Source organism: Phaseolus vulgaris, chromosome 2 (genome assembly GCF_051622355.1).
Source record: "Phaseolus vulgaris cultivar YP4 chromosome 2, ASM5162235v1, whole genome shotgun sequence".
NCBI classification, from domain to species: Eukaryota; Viridiplantae; Streptophyta; class Magnoliopsida; order Fabales; family Fabaceae; genus Phaseolus; species Phaseolus vulgaris.
Window position 1 is genome coordinate 6,161,020 of NC_143499.1, and position 24,100 is coordinate 6,185,119.

At 30.5% G+C, this 24,100-nt stretch overlaps 2 protein-coding genes across 12 annotated transcripts; one reads left to right on the plus strand and one right to left on the minus strand.

Annotated features, from left to right (window-relative positions):
• Positions 1 to 3,467: 3,467 nt before the first annotated feature.
• On the plus strand, positions 3,468 to 5,360 carry LOC137810486 (large ribosomal subunit protein eL15z). The gene is made up of 4 exons (XM_068611758.2): positions 3,468 to 3,524; positions 4,376 to 4,542; positions 4,723 to 4,920; positions 5,009 to 5,360. Exons 1-4 carry the CDS (start codon positions 3,521 to 3,523, stop codon positions 5,252 to 5,254), a joined length of 615 nt encoding a protein of 204 aa, XP_068467859.1. The 5' UTR covers positions 3,468 to 3,520; the 3' UTR covers positions 5,255 to 5,360.
• Positions 5,361 to 6,313: 953 nt separating this feature from the next.
• On the minus strand, positions 6,314 to 22,125 carry MSH4 (MUTS-like protein 4). Of its 11 annotated transcripts, none has more exons than XR_016518403.1 (24): positions 21,882 to 22,125; positions 20,563 to 20,766; positions 20,413 to 20,448; positions 20,202 to 20,314; positions 18,374 to 18,419; positions 17,895 to 17,941; positions 17,250 to 17,357; positions 17,105 to 17,180; positions 16,549 to 16,621; positions 16,318 to 16,463; positions 16,138 to 16,223; positions 11,113 to 11,252; positions 10,864 to 11,003; positions 10,720 to 10,770; positions 9,945 to 9,997; positions 9,318 to 9,461; positions 9,172 to 9,239; positions 9,001 to 9,059; positions 8,351 to 8,507; positions 8,211 to 8,263; positions 8,029 to 8,127; positions 7,063 to 7,177; positions 6,737 to 6,859; positions 6,314 to 6,620 (listed from the first exon to the last, which is right to left on the minus strand). XR_016518403.1 is itself a non-coding variant. In XM_068611755.2 (24 exons), exons 1-24 carry the CDS (start codon positions 21,945 to 21,947, stop codon positions 6,462 to 6,464), a joined length of 2,373 nt encoding a protein of 790 aa, XP_068467856.1. In that variant the 5' UTR covers positions 21,948 to 22,125; the 3' UTR covers positions 6,314 to 6,461. The 11 variants fall into 11 exon arrangements, 9 of the variants coding, with proteins under 9 accessions (XP_068467856.1, XP_068467857.1, XP_090154285.1 ...); XM_068611755.2 differs by having other exon boundaries at positions 9,945 to 10,008; XR_016518402.1 differs by lacking the exon at positions 9,945 to 9,997.
• Positions 22,126 to 24,100: the final 1,975 nt, after the last annotated feature.

The window sequence follows — 24,100 nt, forward strand, 5'->3', positions numbered from 1 at the left end:
TTATATATAATAAAAATATGAATTCTCTCCCTATATAATATAATTTAAAACATACCTAGTTATTATGTATATATGATTTTTTTTATTAAAACTTAGTATATAATTAAAACATTTATTTCTTAAAATTTAAATATGAAATAAAATACGTGAATAAATAATATATATATATATATATCAGATTCTTTATTTAATAAATATACTAAATTTTTTGTAGAAGTGTTCAATTTTTATCTAATTTATATAGTTTTTTCAATATTATTTTAAAATGAATATTCATTTAAACATTTATTGCAAGGATCATCAGTTCAGCAATATGAATTTAAATATTTGATTTAGAGGTAAAGTATTTGATAATCCAAATTAAAAAAATATACTACTTATTGTACATTAATATTAAATTAATTTTATAAAATAAATTAAAAAAATTAAATTTACTTCACCATAAATATTTTATAATTTTTTTTTTCAAAAAAGCTAATTACGTATAATAACTATTTAAATCAACAAATTTTATTTTTTCAAAATAGTGGCTAAAAATAATTTTAGATAAATAATTATATATTTCTAATCATTTATTATATATTACTTAACATTTTATTTTGCAAGGATAAATTTTAAACACATTATTGGTAATATATATATATATATTAAAAACTTATTAATAAATACATTAAAATGTTGGTAAAAAATTGCAAATATTTTGTATAAGAGTATATATTGGTAATTGATTAAACCTTACACCTCCGTAAAAGTTTATTTATAGTGTTGGTTATGAGTTCTTATTATGATGAGTCGGATATCAGTTCTTCACTGATGTGGTCATGATTCCTGACTATTTAAATAATCAAATTTTATTTTTTCAAAATAATGACTAAAAATAATTTTAGATAGATAATTATATATTTCTTATCATTTATTATAATATTATTTAACATTTTATTTTGCAAGGATAAATTTTAAACATTATAGGTAATATATATATATATATATATTAAAAACTTATTAATAAATACATTAAGATGTTGGTAAAAAATTGCAAATTTTGTATAAAGAGTATATATTGGTCATTGATTAAAGTGTGCTTACACCCACAAAGAGTTTATTTATAGTGTTGGTTATGGATCTTTATTATGATGAGTTGGATATCAGATATTCACTGATGTGCTTCGTGATACCTCACTAATAGGAAGATATATTGGTATATAAGTATGTTGGATTATTTGAAAAATATTTGTACCATCTTTCATTTAATTAGTATTTAGTTAATTACACACATATTCCAGGATATGAATGTGACACACTAAGTGTTATTGTAACTGTTGGTCGTTACTTCATTTATTGTGTGACTTGAAGTGTTACTTGACTCGGTCGGTCGGTCCACCAGATCCAAGACTGACTCGTCTCGTGGTATAATAACTAAATTTTACAAGATTAGAAAATAAAATTTAAATTTAATTTATCAAAGAAAATATACTATTTAAAATACACGTATCAAAATTATTTTTATAAACTAAAATAAGAAAATTTAAATTTACTTTACCATAAATATTTTACCAATCTTTTTAAATAGTTAATTAATTACAAAATATATAAATCAGAAACTTTATTTTTTTTTTAAAATAGTGTCTAAAAATAATTTTAGATAAATAATTGTATATTTCTTACTATATATTATAAATTATTTAAGATTTTATTTTGCAAAGGTAAATTTTAGACAACGTCATAATACATATTAAAAACAAAAATTATACATAAATATATTGAAATTTTCTTATAAAAATGTTCAATATTTGGTTTAATTTGTATTATTCTTTTCAATATTATCTTAAAATAGATAAATAAACGTTATAAAATTAAAAAGTAAAATTTAAATTTATTTTATTTATCAAACGAAGGTTAAACACATTCAGAGAAAAGTACAAAAATACATATTAAAAACAAAAATTATACAATAAATATATTGAAATTTTCTTATAAAAATGTTCAATATTTGGTTTAATTTGTATTATTCTTTTCAATATTATCTTAAAATAGATAAATAAACTTTATAAAATTAAAAAGTAAAATTTAAATTTATTTTATTTATCAAACGAAGGTTAAACACATTCAGAGAAAAGTACAAACGTTGTCATTTAAGCATTCAGTGCAGGGATTATCAACTCGAACAATATCAATTTAAATATTACACTACAAAATATTTGATACTCAATTAGAAAAGATTATTACTTAGTGAACATAAATATTCAATTAATTTTAAAAAAATAAAAAATTTAAATTTACTTCACCATAAATATTTAATATTTTTTTTTTCAAAAAGTTAATTACATATAATAACTATTTAAATCATCAAATTTTATTTTTTAAAAATAATGTCTAAAAATAATTTTAAATAAATAATTATACATTTCTTATCATTTATTATATATTACTTAACATTTTATTTTACAAGATAAATTTTAAACAATATCATAAGTAATATATATATATATATATATATATTAAAACCTTATATATAATATACATAAATTGCAAAATTCGTATAACTTATATGATTTTTTGACATTATTTTAAAATAGATACAAAATCTTAATAAATATAAACTCTAAATTATGTAATGTCTTATTTAAATAAAAGTGTGAAATAAATAAAAGTTTTAAATCATTAAAAATATTAAATAAATATATATAATTTATTATTTTATGTTTTACTTATATAAAAATTTAAATAAATTAAATTTTTAAGTTCTTCAAAATTCTAAATTGCTTTATTTCCTATTTACATAAAAATATAAAATAAATAAAATTTTAAGTTTTTTTTAAATTTTAAATAAATATAAATCCTAAATTATTAATGTAATTCTTAAATAAAAATCTGAAATAAATAAAATTTTAAATTATTCAAAATCTTAATAAATAAATAAAATTAATTATTTAATGTCCGTTTTAAATGAAAGTAAATAACTAAAAAATTTAAATGATTCAAAATTTTAAATAAATACAATGTTAAATTATTTTATGTCATACTCAAATAAAAATATAAAGTAAATAATTTTTTTATGTTATTTAAATTTTAAATAAATTAAAGTCCTAAATTATTTTATTTTCTACTTCAATAAAATCTAAAATACATTATTTTTAAGTCTTTCAAAATTTTAAATAAATAAAAATCCTAAATTATTTAATATTTTACTTAAATAAAAATATGAAATAAATAAAAATTTTAAATTATAAAAAACTTTAAATAAATATAAATTTTAATTATTTAGTGTTCTATTTAAATAAATATATAAAATAAAAAAATTAAATTATTCAAAAATTCTAAAAAGAGGTTTGAGCGGCATCTCATAAAGTTTGATCAGCACCGCAGGCCTGGCCCAAAATGTAAAGAATAGAAGCCCAATTGTGAAACTGGAGGCCTGTACTTGCAGTGGTGTCTCTATAAAGTATTTGAACTCATTCTGAAACCCTAGGTTTCAGTTGGCGTGGGTGAGGTAGAACCCTTCCACTGTGGTGACTGCGCGATGGGTAAGTTCTCTATCTATTTTGCCATTCGTATTAAGATTTGTTTTTGTTTGTCAATCATATCATGGTTAGATCTGATGCCTGAATGCGAATGATTATTTGGTTCAATAACAATGATTAATTAACCTTCCCTCCATTGTTTCTCTAGAGCTTCCTGTAGAGGGTTTAGGGTTTTACTGCAAAAGTTTATATAAGAGATGCTCGTCGTCTATTTGCCAAGTCCAACCATTTTTGGTTGCATGTTATTGTGTCCCGTTGTTCATGATCTTTTGTTGTTGTTGCTAGTGCTATATGGCAATTTAGATTTTAGTCCTGCATTGCACAATTTTGCTTCGTCCAAAAATGGGTCCTTTTTTTTTATTAATTAATTAATTTTTTTAGTTTCTCGTCTAATGTGTTGTTTGATGTTTGAAAAGTCATTTTTTTTCTGCAAAGTATATTATCTACATTTTTAGCTGGAGTGTAGGGTCTGATAAGCTTATTTTTATGTTTTTGATAGTGAGACCGAAGGGATTTTAAATTGAGTTGGTCTTTTGGAGTCGTAGTTAATTGTTTTAGCAATGTTTGCTTCTGTTGCATGTATGGTTTTGGTATTGTAATCTATTTGTGATCTTTTGGACATTGTAATCTATTTGTGATCTTTTTGACACCAATCAGAATTTAAATAATGTACACTCTCTAGGGTCAATTTGAATCAAATTAATAATCATATGTATAATCACTTATAAATGTGTAAGGATAGTGTATATTCATTAAGATTGATAAAATATACGGTTATTCTGATAACTTACGTGGTTTCTTTGTTGGAAATGTTGTTGATAAAGTATTTTTTGTTGTTGGTGTGTTTGGCATAGGTGCCTACAAGTATGTTTCAGAGCTATGGCGCAAGAAGCAGTCTGATGTGATGCGCTTTTTGCAGCGGGTTAGGTGCTGGGAGTACAGGCAGCAGCCTTCCATTGTTCGTTTGACAAGGCCAACCCGCCCTGACAAGGCTCGTCGCTTGGGCTATAAGGCTAAGCAGGTAACAATTTATTTATATTTTTATTATTTCGATTACTTATTTCATTCGAATAATCCCCCTTGTTAAATGCATTAATTATATTACTTAGTTTTTTTTTATTGGTAATTGTACCCAGTGTGCATCTGTTGTTGTAAAGCTAATTGTTTGAGTCCATTGATGATTGTGGTTATGACACTGCAGGGTTACGTGGTGTACCGTGTGCGTGTACGTAGGGGTGGCAGAAAGAGACCAGTTCCCAAAGGTATTGTTTATGGTAAGCCAACAAACCAGGGTGTTACTCAATTAAAATTCCAGCGTAGCAAGAGATCTGTTGCGGAGGAGCGAGCTGGACGGAAGCTGGGTGGACTTAGGGTCCTTAACTCTTACTGGGTGAACGAGGTTTGTTATTGTAGTCACTTGTAGAGATTGATAATTGATTGTGAATAATGTTTTGGTGTTGGTAAAATTGGACTATTTTGTGTTTCAGGACTCGACTTACAAGTACTTCGAGGTAGTTCTGGTGGATGTTGCTCATGCTGCTATTAGGAATGATCCCAGAATCAATTGGCTTTGCAATCCAGTGCATAAGCACAGGGAGCTGCGTGGGCTCACCTCTGCTGGGAAGAGCAACAGGGGTTTACGTGGCAGAGGACATCTTTATCACAAGGCTCGTCCATCCCGCAGGGCAACCTGGAAGAGGAACAACACCCTGTCGCTTCGCCGATACCGTTAAAATTTATGCTGTTATCTTATTTTTGCTTCAATTTATGAATACTATTTTGAGGACATAGCACTTGTTTGTTTTTTTGAGTTTGGAATGAGTTTTGAACGTTTCGTTACATCTTTTTCGATCAGAGTCGAGTTTTTCTACTGTTAAATTCACAGTTTATTCTTTTTGATATTAGCTCTACTGCCCCTTCAGTATGAGTGGCGAGGTCAGCAATTTTCTGTGGCACTCTTTATTTACAAATTTAGTATTTTTATGAAGAAAGCGAAATTTTGTTTTTCAACTGTCAATTTCATTGAACCATTGGTTATGTTAACTTCTATAGTCAATATAAGTTTCTTATAAAGTAAGTATTTTTATGAGTACAATTAGGGTAATATTTTTATTAGCGGAGTTTATGTAAAAATTAGTAGTATGGAACAATTGAATTATATTTGTAATTCATGAAGATTTTCCTTTATTTTACTATTTCAAACTTATTTTATATATTTTAAGCTCGATATTTTTTAACCATTCTTTTAATATAATTTTATACTTAAAAAATTAATAAAGTTTTTGTAACAGGATGATTAATATTTTTATATACTTAAATTAAGTAATATATTTTATTTAATATATAAATAAGATAGTTATGTATGTTAATTTAATTTTATATTTTTTATCGAATGATTTACTTAAATGATTTAATATTATAATTTCAAATTTATTTTATAGACAAAGTATAATCTTTTAGTGAAACATAATGATAAAAATAATAGTATTTTGTTTATACTAAAAATATTAAAATTGGGAAAAAAATGTAATTATTTCAATTTCAATTTAAAAAATTTGTTGACTTAACTATAGTAATTAATATTTAATATTAAATTATTTATAATAAATAATATGGATTAATAAAGTAGTAAAAAATGCCAAGTTTATAAACTAACAAATATTTTTAGTAGACTATATATATTAGGATTAAAAGCATAGTTCAACTCTAATAAATCATGATTTATGTCGTTTTAATTAAATTAATTGCATTTTACATTAAATTATTAGAATATTATCAATCATACAAACGCCTTAAAAGTTAAATTTATTTCTCGCAACTCGAATGTTAGATCTTTTATATCATATATAATCCTAAAAAAAAAACACCTAATGTGTAGTATTATGAGTAAAGAAAAAAGATGACAATTTATTAAAAATAAATGGGGGGTTTATGTGGACTTCAATTGTTGATGCAGCTTTCTTTAAGATTCCGCAGAGCTAGCCGAATGACATCCTCGTCTTGGTTGCAATATTTGAGGCATAGCAAGCGCTGTGCAGCATGGTATGCCCTCTGGATTGAATAGTGCTGTATACAGTTAACTTCCATTCTCTTCCCTTCCTAATGACACCACACAATATCTCATTACTACTTTCTATTTCAATCTTAACAGCTTCTCCACAACTATTACTATATTAATATAAATGCACAGAGGAACTAATAAAAAATCAAAACACCTTTTCTGAAATCCTAGATGTGATCATTCTGGCAGTCTCAATAACCGAACTTGGTAATCCTGCCACTTCTGCTAAGAGAAGCCCATAATGGGGGATACGTGTCGTTCCTTCCTTAAGTTGAAACTAAATAAACCAGAATATAAGCTCGCAAATAATTGTCCCAAACACAAGAAAAAAAAAGTACTTTAACAACTAATACAACTACTTCAAAATCATATTATAATAATATAAATAAATAATTGATTATTTATAATTTATAATTTACTATATACTTAAATAGGATTGTTAATATTATCATTATTTTAAAAAAAAATTAGAAGTACCACCTTGAAGTCCAACCGGTTGTTTTTTAAGTCTACATGAAACTGAAGAATTTTCACGTTGGGATAGATAGTTGCTAACTCCGATATGTTTTCCATATGACTGGCAAATATGGTATACCTGAGGAAGGATTAAGAAAAAATGTTACTTATAATTTCATACACTAGTTTACAACCATACACTAGTTTATAAATAATTGGTAAGCAATGTTATATGTTATAATTTTGTTATAAACTCTACCTTATAACAGAATTATCAACATATAACTTTAGCTCAGGAAAAGAAATATCAATAGCAATGATATGTTCCCTGATAGTTGATGAAAACTCTACCAGCTTTGAGCTTTCCTTCAATTAACAATTTAACACCAAATCCATGCAAATTTTTTTCAGTTGAAACCCGTGCAACTAAGAACATGTTTAAGATTTCAGGCGCCTCTTAAGAAAAAAAAACATCTGCAAAAGAATGTATTTCGAACAATAATTGAAGTTTATAAAAAAAAGCAGGATTTTTAAATCGGAAAACTTAGTCCCAATAAAAAAATATATTAATCTTAGATGAATTTAAATAGAAATAAATTTTAAACAATTAAATGCTATTAAATAATAGCATAATCTCCAAGTATCATAATTAAGCATAGTATAAAAAAAAGTTTTATCTTTTATATAAAATTACACGAACTTAACAATTTCTACGTTAAATAAATTTTATTTCTAATATAATAATTTCTACCAACATTTTCTCTTTTTTAGTTTCATACATATTTTTTATTTTATTAAAAATTGATTGCGTTATTTCATTCCAATAAAACTAACTACTTAAAGTTATATTTAACAAACTTATTTAAACAAAAAGTAACTCTAATTATATTCATTTATAACATAATAACTGGATTTCCGTAACTATCGATCAAATTACACTCTAAGATACTATAAATGCATACTAATAATAAAAAAAGGAAGAAAAATTACGCTTTAAGTGACAAAAGATGCTCGCAGCAACTCCACGCCATTGCAAATCCATCCATGGATGAAGTAGCCCTCCCAAGTTCATCCATAACAATCAGACTCCTGCATCCATCAAAATATTTATACAAAAAAATAAACCTGTTGCTTGTATCTAGAGTGAAGCAGATCAAAAGGTGCAGCATTACCTTCGCGAGACATTCTGCATGATAAAAGCTGTTTCTTTCATCTCTGTCATGAACTACATATCCAAATAACTTCATCTATAATTTTAAACTACATCATCAGGATTAAATTGTCTCACAAAGCGAGTGTTTAGAAATTGTACCGTGCTAGAGTGCGATTCAAGATTGTCAACTGCGCCCATCCTTGTAAACATACGATCAACTACCCTAAGAGTTGAGAAACGAGCAGGAACATAACACCCAACTTGAGCAAGAATAACTATGAGACACACTTGTTGAAGGTACGTACTCTTTCCACTCCTGGGGGAAGGGAATGAAGAAAATAAATCTCAAAATTTGATATTCTTCATGTAAGCACGTGTCTATTAAAAATATAGTAATTTTTGCTCTAGTTCATAAATAATTCGCCTCAAACTGTACATGAGAAAGACATAATGATTAATATTGATGCCAGCCCCTCATGACATTGTTTGAAGGAAAATATATCAGGCGTGTTTTTTTACACAAGTCTAGTTTCAGATTATGTAGTTCGTCTCATTTTTCAAAGTGACAATCTCATATCAGAGGCATTAAAATTATTTGGAATCCTTTTCGCTTTTGGCTCATCATTGTGAGATTTACATTTGCATATCTCTAGTATGTCCATTAATGTTCCCTTGTTCTTGCTAGAGGCATTAGGCCATGATTAAGGAATAGGTCATTTTCTAGTCTAGCAAAGCACATAGGAATTTTATTGTCCTCAATCTCCCTTTATTTAAATGTACACCTTAGACATGTAAAAGAAATTTCTTACATATTGGGACCCATTACAATCACCATATTTGAGGCTTCCGACAGAAATATATTATTGGCCTGAAATGTAAAAGATTAATTACTACCAAAAAAGGTGCAGAATCCATCTACGTGAGAAAAATGTGGTCTGTGGAGATAAGTTAGAATGACTATTGATATGCTCATTACGTACAACAAAGTCATTGTGTATGCTCTCCAGGATTGGGTGTCTACCAGAATCAATTGCCAATGGCCCATTCTCTATCCAACAAAAAATATCAATAAAGAAATTTCTTCATTGATGAACAAAATATTTATAGAAATGATCAATTTTATTACCTGTAAACTCTGGTCTTGTATATCTATCAACAGGCTTAGTTGATATCATATGAGCAAATGAATTGACAATCATATCCAGCAAGCACAAGACTTCAGCAAGTAGTGTCAACACAGAGACATTCTCACGAATGTCATCCATAAGTTCTGTAATTATTTTTTCTATTACAATAGATATATATGAAATACTTGAAAATATGAGATCATGCAAGTCCAAGGAACTAAATAGATTGGATCTTTATCATGATATCATGTCATTGTAACTAATTTTTCAATTGTTAACATCTACAAAAGATAAAATTCAATCCAATTGAATAAAATCAGTTACATGCTAAGCTAGATCAATTTAATCATGTGAGGTTGCATTAAGTTGTGCCATGAAAGTTATTTTAAGTTAATGCTTACAAAAACGTTGTGATAACAAAAACATTGCATTACGTTTGTTGCTGAAATGCAATGCAACAACCAGAATTTTCCAACTGATGAAGTAATATTTCAGTAGTTTTCTTTCTTGTCACTTGCTAAAGTCAACACGAGCAGTTTAATACATGCAGGCACAAATAAACAAAGAGCAAACATGCGACGCTTTTGAACATTTGTACTGGCAAATGGCAGTGCGTCATGTACTACCTTCCAGACAAACCTCTGTTCTTGTATAGCATTCTGCGGCTGCAGATTTATTCCTAGCATTCAACTGAAATTTTCATTAAAATAAACAAAAATATTTCATGAACCTAAACAAGCTTCTGAACAAAAGTAACATCTTATAGTGTGGTATCGTATCAAACAAAATGCAACAGCATTTTATGTCATACTTTTAGCTAGAAGCTTGAATAATGTTTGCCAGTTTGGGAATAAAAAGCATTTTGGGGCCAACCAAAAACCATGAAGATAATTTCCACAATTAAAAGCCAAATACCTAATCAACAGGAAAACATACAAGAGTCTTTAACATATGATCCATATAATAAAAGAATCTCCATAAACTAGTAGGAGGCACATGGAACAGATGGATTCTCATGTAAAAGAATTTCGTCATTTTATTGTCGTGAAAAACTTGTGAATACCTCTTTCTTCATAGATATTCACAAATTCTGATAGGGCCTCCACCTATTTAATATTTATGAAGGGAGAGATACACACAAACTTTTCACATGACTTGTCACAAGAAAATCCATTCTTGATTAGAGTAATAATTTTCTTCTTGGGATAAAAGAGTTGGCCTGACCATGATCTCATCAAAACTAATGCACACACAGTAAAGCCTTTATATAAGTAATACAAATATATAGTCAACAAACACAGTTTGTGAATTACAGTTATTTATATTATTTATCAGTACATCAATATCGTAAGGTGAATGGAATTCTTTTGCTCATGAAATTCAAATGATTAAACTACTCACAGATGCTAGTTCCAAAGTCGAGCAATGAATATTGTTGCCATGTTTAACAACCTAATATAAGGTCAAAAGAACAGTAGGTTCATAGAAAACAGAACTTTTAAAAGGATACTTTAAAAATATAGCAACAATAATTCAATCCCTAACCTGAATGAACTTGCTTGGAAGTTTTCCTTGAATATTCTTCTGTGGTATTACAAAGTGGAATCCTTGTCTGTTTTTAAAGGTAAGCTTTAAATTGGGAAACTTAAAATCCTCTCGGTAATTGTTTGCAAGATTGTGGATGGCTGTGAAAGTAACACCAATTTTGTTGAGAAAACAGATATGATATGCACCATGACGAGAAAGATTATACTGTTGACAGTAAAGAAAATTCATGTAAGCAGATAATAAAACCTTCACTGGTTTTACAAAATGATCTTCGTGAAATATCCAAGAGGCCATCAATTCCAGCCTTAACAGCAAAGCATTGTTGAGTGCAGGCAACAAAAGGAACACGTGCATGAAGTACATCTTCATCAATAACCTCCCCTATCCTGTAACAAAAATAACTCATCAATGCATGATGTGATTGGTCCTCTTCTCTTAGTTAGAATTAAATAAAACATATAAGTTTTTGTTTAACCAATGAGAATATTACTTCACAAATATTTTTGCTGATGTATATGATCATATAAAGTATGAAGCTTATTTTATCAAATATCTTAGATTCAAAAATAATGGGTTGTAAATAGATATTTTAATCCTATGATAAGAATTGACCAATTGTGTAATGGGTGAGTATAATGAATTAGGACGAAGCAATTCTATCAGTAAAAATATATATAATTGTTGATTATTTGTGTTGCATAATCAGGAGAATTATGTTATAATTAAGTGCAGATTCCATTTTATATTTATTAGGACAGATTTGTTAGTGATTTGATTTTATTTGATTTGTACAGCTTTAAACACTCATTATTTCTGGCTTTCATTGCCTATTATTTGTTTCTTTAATTAGGTTGTAAAACAGTCTATAAATAGAGACTGTAATCACATTTGTAAGATATCTTAGAAATATATTTCATCTATTTCTTTCCACTTGGTATCAGAGCCATTTCAAGCCTATCCTAGCGAGTATTTGTTGGGCTTATCAGGCCACCCGCTATCAGGCCGCTATCGGACCACCCATAATATATAGTCCCACGCACGAGTTGGTAGTCTCGGCGTGAGGGGGTGTGTTGAAGATCCCACATCGATTAGAGATTAGAGCCTTTCATTGTATATAAGTGGGTGCAAACCTCAACCCTATGAGCCGGTTTTATGGGGTTGTGTTAGGCTTAAAGTCCACTTCGTAATATGGTATCAGAGCTCTTGATCTAGGAGACTCTGCTTCCGCAAATTTTTTTTTTAGCCTTCATTGTTGTAATCATTTTCCTTGACAGCCTTCATTGCTGCAATTATTTTTTTTGGACAGCCTTCATTGCTGCAAATTTCTATTTTCCTTATCCTTTCTCCATTGACCACCACCACCTTGCACCATTGACCGTTACTGCCACCGCCGACCACCACTGTCGTCGCTCGCCGGAACTGCCACTGCTCGCCGGAAACCGCCATCGGAAAATTTTGTGTGTGAACAAGATCAAATTTTGTCAATCTGAAAAACTCAGTTGGTTTTGAACTCTCATGGACTCCCTTACTAAGCCATCTAACTATTGTTCCTTTACTATGAGTGGCAAGAGTTCTAGTTTTTTATCCTTTAATGCTTCTAGTACTGAAAATATCTGGAATATAAACTCTGGTGCTACTGATCATATGACACCTCATTCCTCTTCTTTTTCATCCTACACTACTTTATCCGGTAAGCCATATATTACTGTTGCTAATGGTTCCACTACCCCCATTAATGGTCGTGGTAACATTCACCTTCAACCTTCATTTCCTTTAAAAAATGTGTTTCATGTTCCCAAACTATCCAATAACCTCTTGTCTATTCAAAAGATTACCCAAGATTTAAATTGTGCAGTGGTATTTTTCCCTTCCCATTGTGTTTTTCAGGATCTTGCCACGGGGAAAACTATTGGAATTGCTAAAGAGCAGGACGGGTTATATTATTTACAGCATGAAGAAAGTAAAAAGGGTGCTAGACTACAGGCACACACTTCTAATCTTCAGCAAGGTCGTGAATCTTGGTCATCCTCTCAGATATGGCTTCAACACAGACGTCTTGGTCATCCTCCATTTAGTACCCTAAAGTCCTTATGTCCTATTTTATTTACAAAAGTGTCTGCTGAGTCATTTCATTGTGATGTTTGTCAGTTTGCTAAACACCATCGGACAACTTTTCCTCCCAATGGTAATAAAAGTTCTAAACCTTTTGATCTTATTCATTTAGATGTATGGGGACCTTCACCTATTCCTAATATCTCGAGTGCAAAATGGTTTGTTTCATTTATTGATGATTGTACTCGGGTTACTTGGATATTCCTCATGAAAGATAAGTCTGAAGTTTTTCACTTGTTTGTAAAGTTTTACAGAATGATTCAAACACAATTTGAATGTCCAATTAAGAGATTGCGTTCTGATAATGGAAGAGAATATGTGAACCAAAACCATTCCAAGTTCCTTGAGGAAAATGAAGTTGTTCATGAATTAACCTGTGTGGACACTCCTCAACAAAATGGGGTTGCTGAAAGGAAAAATCGTCATCTCCTTGAGATTACTCGAGCTTTACTTTTCCAAACATCTGTTCCTAGATCTTACTGGGGGAAGCAGTCCTGACTGCCACTTATTTGATTAATAGATTACCCTCTCGGGTTCTAGAGGATGTTACTCCTATTGGTTATGACCACATTCTATCCTTCTATTCCCATGTTGAATAGTCTTCAGAATCGTGTCTTTGGTTGTCCTGCTTTTGTCCATGTTCATAGTCCTTATCGGGGTAAGTTAGATCCTCGTGCCATCAAATGTGTCTTCATCGGTTATGTCCCCAACAAAAAGGGGTACAAATGTTATCATCTTCAAAGTCGTAAAGTTTATATTTCCAAAGATGTCACCTTCCATGAAACAGAGTCTTTCTTTCCTAGTTCTCAGCTTCAGGGGGAGAGTATTCAAGAAGCTGAGGACCTTGAGTTGCCACTTTTTCCTTTGTTGCAGGATTTCGTTCTTAGGGAGGATGACAAAGACCCTGCACCAACATCATTACCAGAGAAGAATAATGAAGACAAATATTTTGGAAAACAATATCAGCGAAGGCAACAAGAACCCGTCCTGGTCGAACAACAACTTCAATTGTCTGAACCGGAGGTAAGAACTCATACCAGTGAGACTCTTGAGGACACCTTAAATACTGCTTTTGAACCTAACCTAAATGATTTACCTATTGCCTTGAGAAAAGAAAAAAGATCTTGTGCCAAATATCCTATATCCCAATTTGTGTCTACAGAAAAACTTTCTATGCAGCACCAGAGTTTTCTTTCTGCTATTGATTCTATCAAAATCCCTACATCGGTACAAGAAGCCTTAAAAGATGAGAACTGGATTCGAGCCATGAATGAAGAAATGAGCGCGTTAGAAAGGAATGAGACTTGGGAGATTGTAGAGAGACCAAAAGATAAGAAAGCAGTGGGTTGTAGGTGGATATACACAGTTAAGTATAAGTCTGATGGCACACTGGATCGGTATAAAGCAAGGTTGGTTGCAAAAGGGTACACTCAAACCTATGGGATCGATTATGAGGAGACTTTTGCTCCAGTGGCAAAAATGAATACCGTCAGGATTATTCTCTCCCTGGCAGCACACTTTGGTTGGGCAATGCATCAATTTGATGTTAAAAATGCCTTCTTGCATGGAAGCTTGGAGGAAGAAGTATACATGGAGATTCCACCTGGTTATGGTATTGTTAATGAAGGGAATAAGGCGTGCAGACTTAAGAAGGCCCTATATAGTCTTAAACAATCACCTCGTGCTTGGTTTGGAAGGTTTACTCAAGCTATGGTATCTTTGGGGTACCGACAAAGCCAAGGTGACCATACTCTGTTTATAAAACATTCTCAGAATGGTAAACTCACTCTGCTTTTGGTCTATGTAGATGATATGATTATTACAGGTGATGATGAGATTGAAAAACAAAATTTGAGGGAGAGACTAGCTGCTCAATTTGAAATGAAGGATCTTGGGAAGCTGAAGTACTTCCTTGGGATAGAGGTTGCTTACTCGAGACAGGGCATCTTTATTTCTCAAAGGAAATACATCCTTGATCTTCTCAAAGAGATTGGTAAGTTGGGTTGTAAGCCCACTGGAGTGCCAATAGAGCAAAATCATAGGATTGGGAATGATGAGGAAAACCCAAAAGTAGAGAAGACACAATATCAAAGACTTGTGGGAAAACTCATTTATCTTTCACATACTAGGCCAGATATAGCCTATGCAGTTAGTGTGGTTAGTCAATTTATGCATGATCCAAGAGAAAGACACTTGCAGGCAGTAGATAAAATTATTCAGTACTTAAAAGCCTCTCCAGGAAAAGGATTGCTATTCAAAAAGGGGGAAAACTTATCCATGAAAGTATATACTGATGCTGACTATGCAGGATCGATAGTTGATAGGAGATCCACCACAGGCTACTGCATGTTCTTGGGTGGAAATCTGGTGACATGGAGGAGCAAGAAGCAAAATGTAGTTGCAAGATCAAGTGCAGAGGCAGAATTTAGAGCCATGGCTCAAGGGGTGTGTGAACTCTTATGGATGAAGATCATACTTGATGACCTAAAAATAAAATATGAAGCTCCTATGGGTTTGGCATGTGATAATAAGTCCCGCTATCAGTATTGCACACAATCCAGTTCAACATGATCGAACAAAGCACGTAAAGATAGACCGACACTTTATTAAAGAGAAGTTGGATGATGGTCTTATAGCCACTGAGTACATTCCTTCAAGACTCCAATTGGCAGATATGTTTACTAAGGGACTTCCCACAAAACAATTCGAAGATCTTACTTGCAAGTTGGGAATGATAGATATACATTCACCAACTTGAGGGGGAGTGTTGCATAATCAGGAGAATTATGTTATAATTAAGTGCAGATTCCATTTTATATTTATTAGGACAGATTTGTTAGTGATTTGATTTTATTTGATTTGTACAGCTTTAAACACTCATTATTTCTGGCTTTCATTGCCTATTATTTCTTTCTTTAATTAGGTTGTAAAACCGTCTGTAATCACATTTGTAAGATATCTTAGAAATATATTTCATCTATTTCTTTCCACTATTTGGTTACATAATATTTTACTCTGAATATTCTAATAATTTTTTTTCATCATTATAACTTGAGAAATATACAAACTCAAGTAGATAATGGATTTACAAACAACATATTCATCATCTAACACGTAACTGTTGCACATACTCTCATACAGAAGAAAATCTTAGCATACCTTTTCTTAATAAGATCATATTTCTCATTTTCACAAACTGACTTGTAGATATTTGAAAGAAGGGAACTTTTCACATCCTTGAGCACCTGATATTTTTAGCAGAAGACATGATCATCTGTAACCTCTTTTTTATTCAATACCTGCCTGATTCTAGTATGTGGATGAGAAAGAGAGAGGTACCTTAGATAGTAAAGGAAGGGCGTCCAAGGCAGTCTTAAGGAGGATTACACTAGATACTAGCACTTGACTCTTTTTAGCCCGTTCAACTGCCAAGGCCTCAGCTGTAACTTTCTTAGGCTTAAAGCAGAAGTGACATAAGACTCTATCTGAAACCATACAGTTCTGCGTTACGACTAAAGATGTTTAACATACTTAAAAACTGATATCTGTTCAACTACTGCTCTTAATTACCAGTCTCTTTTGGAAATTTACGCAAAATCTGACAAAGGCCAAAAAATAGTTGTTCGTTGCTCATCAATTCATCCTAAAATTAAATATTAGAGGGCATGTTATAAATAATAAATACAAAAGAACTGAGTTAAATTCTGTTAGGTGGTTTTCAAGCTTCAAAATTAAAACTAAACTACAAATATGAGTGTATCTATTAACGAGTCCAGATTCTCTGCTGGATTTTTGGTTTTGACCATGTTGTGTCTTCAAAATATACTGATTTTGATATATTAAAAAAGTTTTTTTTATGTATTTTAAAAGCACAGTAGAGGAACAGTACAAAAAACCCAATAGAGAATCCAAATTCATCTATTAACACATTAGTAAATTTCAGACTATTGAAGCTTAATGAAGAATTATCTGGACAGAAATCTATAGGCCGGACTTGTAAAAATGGTGGAAAATATAAAGAGAAAGCTAGAAAATAAAGGAAGGAACACATCTACATCTTAACTAATAAGAGGAACGTATGACATAGCACAAAAGGATAAAATTAAAAAATACGATTGAGACTAACTAGGCAATCAAGTCGAGCATTGATTGTCTCAATGTCTTTTAGAGGCTGCAACAGATTGGCACGAAGTAGTCTAGTCCTGAAGGAAACAAATACAATGTCAAACAATCAATGCTGCATGAAGAAACTTGTGTGAATAATCACATACCCTCCAATAGTTTTCGTTGTCTTGAGCATGTGAAACAAACTTCTCTTTTTGTTGCTTGTTCCCAGTAGGGTAGAATGAAATGGCTCAATAATTTCCAAATTGTGGACACTGCCATTAAATTTTAACCATGAAATTCATAAGCATAGATTAAACAGATAACACTGAAAAGTAAATTGGACTTAATATTCAAAATACTTCCCCTGAAGAATATCCTATAAAAATAAATCCATTAGAAAGTGGCTATCAGTTGTATCAATTATCACGAAATTACCCTTTTTAATTAACTATTTGTCTGCTTGAAAATATATTTTAATTGAATTTTAACCTTAATCAGCCACATTATAGACTGGTTTTAATATCAATTTTACACAGCCCTAAAATTTGTATTGATGTTATAATAGCCAAAGTCAACAGAGATAGAAGATAATTGAAAATAGAAACCAAAGCTATACATGCCACTAAAGTTTTGTGTCAATGACTTTAAGGGAAAGCAAAACAATTTGAATTCATTCGCCACCTATACTCCTCTTTCTTTTTCTACTTTTCTTCTACATTTTAAGTTTTCTATCTGCGAATCTGAATGTTAATGCATTAGCATTCATTAGTAAAGGACAGCTATTAGCATAAAGTAGATAGCAATCTCACCTGGTTGCATCGATATTCATGTGATCAAATGACCCATTAAAGGTGACCTGAAATAATGAAAGACTCAAAAAAGGGACAGAAAACAATCTTCCGTGGAGTAAGTGCTGATTAAAATTTATATAAAAATAGATACAGGATTTGCAGCTAAAGACTTGAAGTATAAGAGTTCAAATATTAACCGCATTCCAAAAGAACAATAATAATGACAGATAATGGTTGGAAGTTTACGATGAAACATGTGTGTGTAAAAGTATCATAAGGAATGAATGTGCATGAAAACTAAATATATTTAAAGCCACATATATAGTTACGAAGAGTTTTAAATAGACAAATTTTAGGTAGCATTCCTGGATATGCAACCTTATTTCCTTTAAGGTACAGGAAATGTCAGTGATAAGATAAGCACAATAATATGGATTTAAAATTAGTATTAATTAATTAAAAAAATAAAAAAAAATTGCGCCTAACTGAACACATACCAGCAATGAGTGATTCGTAACGACAATCCCTTTTTCTGCTTCCGTCCTGTGTAATACCGTCAAAACTTAGTTGCAGGCAACCGAACAATACAAATAAGGATTTAATATACATACATGTATACACGTAAGAACTCGCCAAAATAGTGTCGATACAGACACATTAATCCCTAGTCTTCAAACCCAAAAAAAATATCTTAATGAGAAGGATATGGATCAACAAAAGCTTGGAGAGCAAGAAATGAGCGGAGCACAAACATTTAAGCGCTTGAAGTTCTCCTCTAGCACAATAAGAACACAAGAATATATGTGTATGTAGTCGAAGTCTTGGTCAAATTTCAGAATCCCTGATAATTCAATATAGTTCGCTAGGACCCTGTTAAATTAATATCTAGTACGGGATGTTCAATGATGTATTTTTTCACTTAGGCCCTAAAGTGAACTTAAGTCTTACGATAGTTTGATTGACAATTACACGTTGTCTTGGATAAAGTTTAAACGCTTCATTATATGTAGATCATATATTCATGTTATAGTTCCATAGTTCCAGATCAGAGTTATGCACTTTTTTTTTATCGGCACTAGTATCTTAACAGTCAATCGTCTACTTTTTTTCCTAAATAAAGCTAGTTGCTGAGTGTGTGCCAATCAAGTCCACTGACAGCCTAAAGATCTTTCGAGTGTTCTGATGTTTTATACACCATAAAACCTGTGGCAAACATATCAACTATTTAAATTATGACAACTCGTGAATAGATTTCATATGTGAATTTCAATTTCTCAATACCCGTATGCAGAACTTTTGGCACTTTCTCTATCTGCTGGACCATGTGTTCACACACGGTTTTCTCCTTTATCTAAGTTTCTATTCAAAGTTGCCCAAATACAATTGTATTCCCTACGATATTTGAGTTGTAATCAACTGCGTCACGTACAATAATGGACAGTATTATTGATAAGAAACTCTCTGTATTATAACTAAGGTAACTTAGGGTATGTTTGAGTGTTTCAAAGAAGATGAAAGAGAGTGATTCATAATATACAGGAATGGATTAGAGAATGCAACTCTAGAGTTTGGTTATTCAATAAGTTTAAAGAGGAAAGGCCATGTCTTTCCTTTTTAAGGGACAGAATTTTGGGGCTTTGAGTGGCATGGGAGGATATGAAAGTCCCTCCACTTTTTGGAATAACTCCCAATCCCAAGCACACTGGTTATAAGTTTTGCCATTGCATATCCCTGCCTCGGCTTCATTCCAATCACATATTAATTACACACCAAATTTTGATATGGTCCCTATGCCTTTCTAGGGCTTGAAGTTTCCAAAGGCTCCGGTACAATGCTAGCACCTGCATGTCTTGGCTAATATCCTAATATGAATTATCAAACAGACATACATGCACACATTCATGAAAAGGACAACATTGTAGTTTAAAGGAGAGATATTTATTTATTAATTTCTTATAATGTAACTTTGATATGTTAGTTAGTGGAAACAGTTTGAAAATGGGGAAAATGCAAAGGATATATCTAGGACTAAACATTAGTCAAAACAGAAAATGCTATGTAACTTTCCTTAAACATTAGTCAAAAGAGTGGAAACAGTCCTATACTATGAAGAGTTGAAAATGACTTCAGATTATCACAAAAAGGACAGGTATACATATAATAACAATACCATAGCAAGCCTTAGAGAATATTTGATTTCTCCTTAAGAGATAATCAAAGAGACTCACAACTATTAAATGTATCAAATACTGTACAACAATAAATTAAATTATCAAAGTTCCTCATTCAAGATAATCTTTATGAATATTTGAGTATTGGAAATACCACTTTAAAGTGGCAGCAGCAGCAGCCAGACACAGATAATACTGCTTATAGTAAGTGTCCAAACCAAGTGCTGAAGGTTCCTTGGCAGCAAGGTTTTTTATCAAGATGGCACCCTAAATCACAGAACTTCAGTGCATGTACGAGCAGGAAATAGTGTTAAAACTTCCTAAAACCTGGAATCAGCTGAAAGTCAAAAGATAAGTAATGAAACCTTTGTGTCATCAAAACAACCACGGGGCAGCACTGCCTGCATAAATAAGGACTCCCCAAAGAATATGAACTTTGCAGACAGATATGCGCATTTTTTTCATTTAAAGTATATGGGAAAGGATATAGGGACAGCGAGAGATGGTGATATTACCTTCTTGACCGAACCATAAAATCTATCAACTAATTCTGTAATTGCAGACGAACAGTTGGATGCTAACTTGTTTGGAGGAAGAATGATCACTATGGGATCATAGAAATGCAGTAGCGTCTTTGTGTTTTGATATGAACTGCTAGTTTCAATATATTGAGAAAGATGCAGTGAAGCTGATCTCAAATCAAAAGCAGCTAATCCAACCTGTTAGATGATTGATTCATTTAATTCCATATAGACATTAAAATATCATTTCTTCCACTCCTTAACATGCAAGGAAAGTTTATTAAAAAAATGCATTCAAACTATCTCAAAATTGCTTTAATCCATTCGTTATCCCTTACAAAAAATATAAATAAGGGAATTTCAACCGGTGCGTCCCTGTTTTCTTTCGATAAGTGACCAAAAAATACAACATAAAGCCTCCCTGTCTGATTCTTCTTGAACATATACAATTTTCCTCAGCACAGCCCCTTAGTCATAAATAAATGGAATATTTTTTTTACAGTAGAGTTTACAATCTGTCTTGTTTCAAGTTTGGGATCATATCGGTAATAACAGATTTTTGATATCTTTTTTCCAATGTCAAACACCATGTCCAATTCAACTTTTTTTTGTGATGTTAAAAAATATCAGAAGATTGTAAATGAGGAAAGAACTGCATAGTGATTGATTGGTAGATTACTACAAAATACAAAGCAGGAAAAAAAAACTAGATATAAATATCATGAAATGAATGGCCGTAGAAACCAAAAAAGGGGGCGTAAACATTAAATATGCACTATCAACAGTAAATGTGATGATTCCTTGAGTTAGCTTCACGAGCTTTTAGCTTTAGTCACACAAAAATTGATCACCAAATGGTGCATGTAAGTTTGGTTGTTTACAGACAGTCCGGAACAATAAGTAAGAATTAGGGACAGAAAATTAAACAACAAATTCACACATTTTAATACAATTAAAACTAACCTCCGATACACCCACTCCTTCACGAAATAACTATTACATGGTGGATATCAGACTAATTTCCACCTCCTACATGCTCTAAAATCTTATATATATTTGTGTTTCTAACGCTCAATTGAATTTACCACCACGTATAAGTTAACAAGAACAATTATAACAGTAGTATAATCGTGAACGCTATGTGAGTTTTACTCAATCAACGCAATCAACTACTACAAATATAACTAGCTTGCAAGATTGAATAGAAAAAGTGAAGCAAAAGCAAGCGAGAAAAAAGGAAAATGTGCAATTGAAAATTCCTTTATTAAGTAGAAAATGGAAAAGATGTTTATCAGAGAATCTAAGTAGGAAACCTCTTTCGCTCTGTTCTCGATGATACCGACCACGAAACTCGAACTCTCTCCTCCGTCGTCTTCCATTGTTGCCTGCTTTCAATTTTTAGTAAAATTCGTTTCCGCGTCCCAATTACTCATTTATAGAACCGTTTGTTTATGATGCTTGGGCACAAAACTCCGCGTTTAGCTTACGACGTGGATTATGGCGGGAAATTCAGCTTCTATCATACCTATCATACCTCACTCTAATTATTCAACCACCATTAGTTCATCATACAGCCTCCTTAATACAGAGTTTTCATTTTAATGCTAATTTATCATTGAGCTATTTAGAAGCACTTTAAAATTATAAACAAAAAATAAAACAAACTAATTTTCATTATAATTATTAAAATAATTTTTTTATTAAATTTATGAAAAATATATTCATACAAAATAATTATAAGATAAATAATTTTATTATAAATAGTTTAGTTTTTTATTATATATAATTAATTAAATTTAAAAAAAAAATAAAGGTATAATTAGTAACTAAATATGTACCTTTAAAACAGTTACATAAATTATAAAAAAATTATTAATAGTTATAAATAATTAAAAAATAATTTAATTTTATAAGTACAACATATATTATATGCTTATAACTTTTTCATCAATGTTATTTTGTTAATGTCCTCTCTACAAAAGTAACTATTTTAGTTGTATAATTTTTAAAATAATATTACTTTATAGATAGTATAAAACTAAACTGTTTTTATTTTTTTATGAATACTTTTATTTCAAAATAGAATTTCAAATAATTATTTTTTCAATTTTAAAATAAAAAATAATAATGTAAAAAAATCTTGAGAATTTTTCTGAACTTTATTTTTTTTTCTTATTCCATTGTTACTCCCTAATTTATTATTGTGTTAGTTTCATGATGCATTATTATATTTTTAGATATTTTTATAAGAAATAATTGTAATTAGGTAATATTGTGAAATTTACTTGGGTTTAAGAATTACAATTAAACTTCACTACAATTATATATAATTAGGTAAACACTCTTACACACTGTAGTATACAAAAAAACAAACCATTCAAAGCACACCATTATTGCACAAAATGCTCACCAAAACAGTTTCATAAAAAAAAAAGAGATAGGGAGACATCGTTGTGCTAGGACTTATTTAAAAACTCTAAGGATCATTTTCGTTATTTCACATTCTTGATAGGTGCAGAAAGAAGAATGATGGGGTTGGGTGATGGAAGAAACATCCAAAAGATAATAGTGCACGGACCCAATGACTTTTTTTTCCTACACCTCCATACCTTCTTGTTCCACCCCCATACTAAATATGAAAATACCATTTTTTTTTCACCCCCTTGAATTTGAAATAATAAGCCTATGGATTATGTAATCCAGGTAAATTCCGGATTACATAATCCGGAAGTCAATTTCATATTTAGAAAAAACTTCTGGATTATGTAATCCGGAAGCTAAGAACACATCTGAAAAAAAGACTTCCGGATTATATAATCCAGAAGTTAATCTTATGTATAGAAAAGACTTCTGGATTATGTAATCCGGAAGCTAATCACAAAAGACTTTTGGATTACATAATCTGTAAGCTAATTCTGAATTTAGAAAAAGACTTCCGGATTATGTAATCCGGAATATTGAAAAGGGTATTTTTGAAATAAGAAAAATTTATGGGGGTGGCACAAGAAAGTACGGAGGTGCAGGAAGAAGCAGCCGGACCCAATAAAAGGGAACCTATGGTGTTTGCAGCACTTTTTTTTTTCTGCAAACAAAATAAATTTTAAAAATTAAGTGTCATCATAGTTAGTTATTGACATCTTGATTTAACAAATAATTCATGGATTAAAGAATACACATAAAAGACATGTATCAAAACAAAAATAAAGGTTTGGTGGAGATAAATTGGAAAATGACCAAAAACAAATTTATTACACATTAAAAGATAATAAAATTACACATTACCTATCCCATCCAACCTATAATTTAATAGACAAATATTATAATTTAATAAGTAATATAAATTTTTATTAAAAATTGTTCTTGATACAAATTTTAAAAAATACACATTGTCAATACTATCCTAGTGCTAACTAACATATCATTTAAGAGACAAATGTTATAACTTAATAGGAATAATAAACTTTTAAAAATTATTCTTGCTACGTATTATTAAAAAAATTACACATTATTAGTCTCATTCAAGTGCTAACAT

Coding starts and splice junctions, on each gene's coding strand:
- LOC137810486 (XM_068611758.2), top strand. Junction 4,543..4,722: donor TGGGCTATAAGGCTAAGCAG/GTAACAATTTAT, acceptor ATGACACTGCAG/GGTTACGTGGTGTACCGTGT. Junction 4,921..5,008: donor ACTCTTACTGGGTGAACGAG/GTTTGTTATTGT, acceptor TTTGTGTTTCAG/GACTCGACTTACAAGTACTT.
- MSH4 (XM_068611755.2), bottom strand. CDS start 21,947: ATGGAAGACGACGGAGGAGAGAGTTCGAGTTTCGTGGTCGGTATCATC. Junction 20,449..20,562: donor TTTATGGTTCGGTCAAGAAG/GTAATATCACCA, acceptor TTATTTATGCAG/GCAGTGCTGCCCCGTGGTTG. Junction 16,464..16,548: donor TAAATTTCCAAAAGAGACTG/GTAATTAAGAGC, acceptor GTATGGTTTCAG/ATAGAGTCTTATGTCACTTC.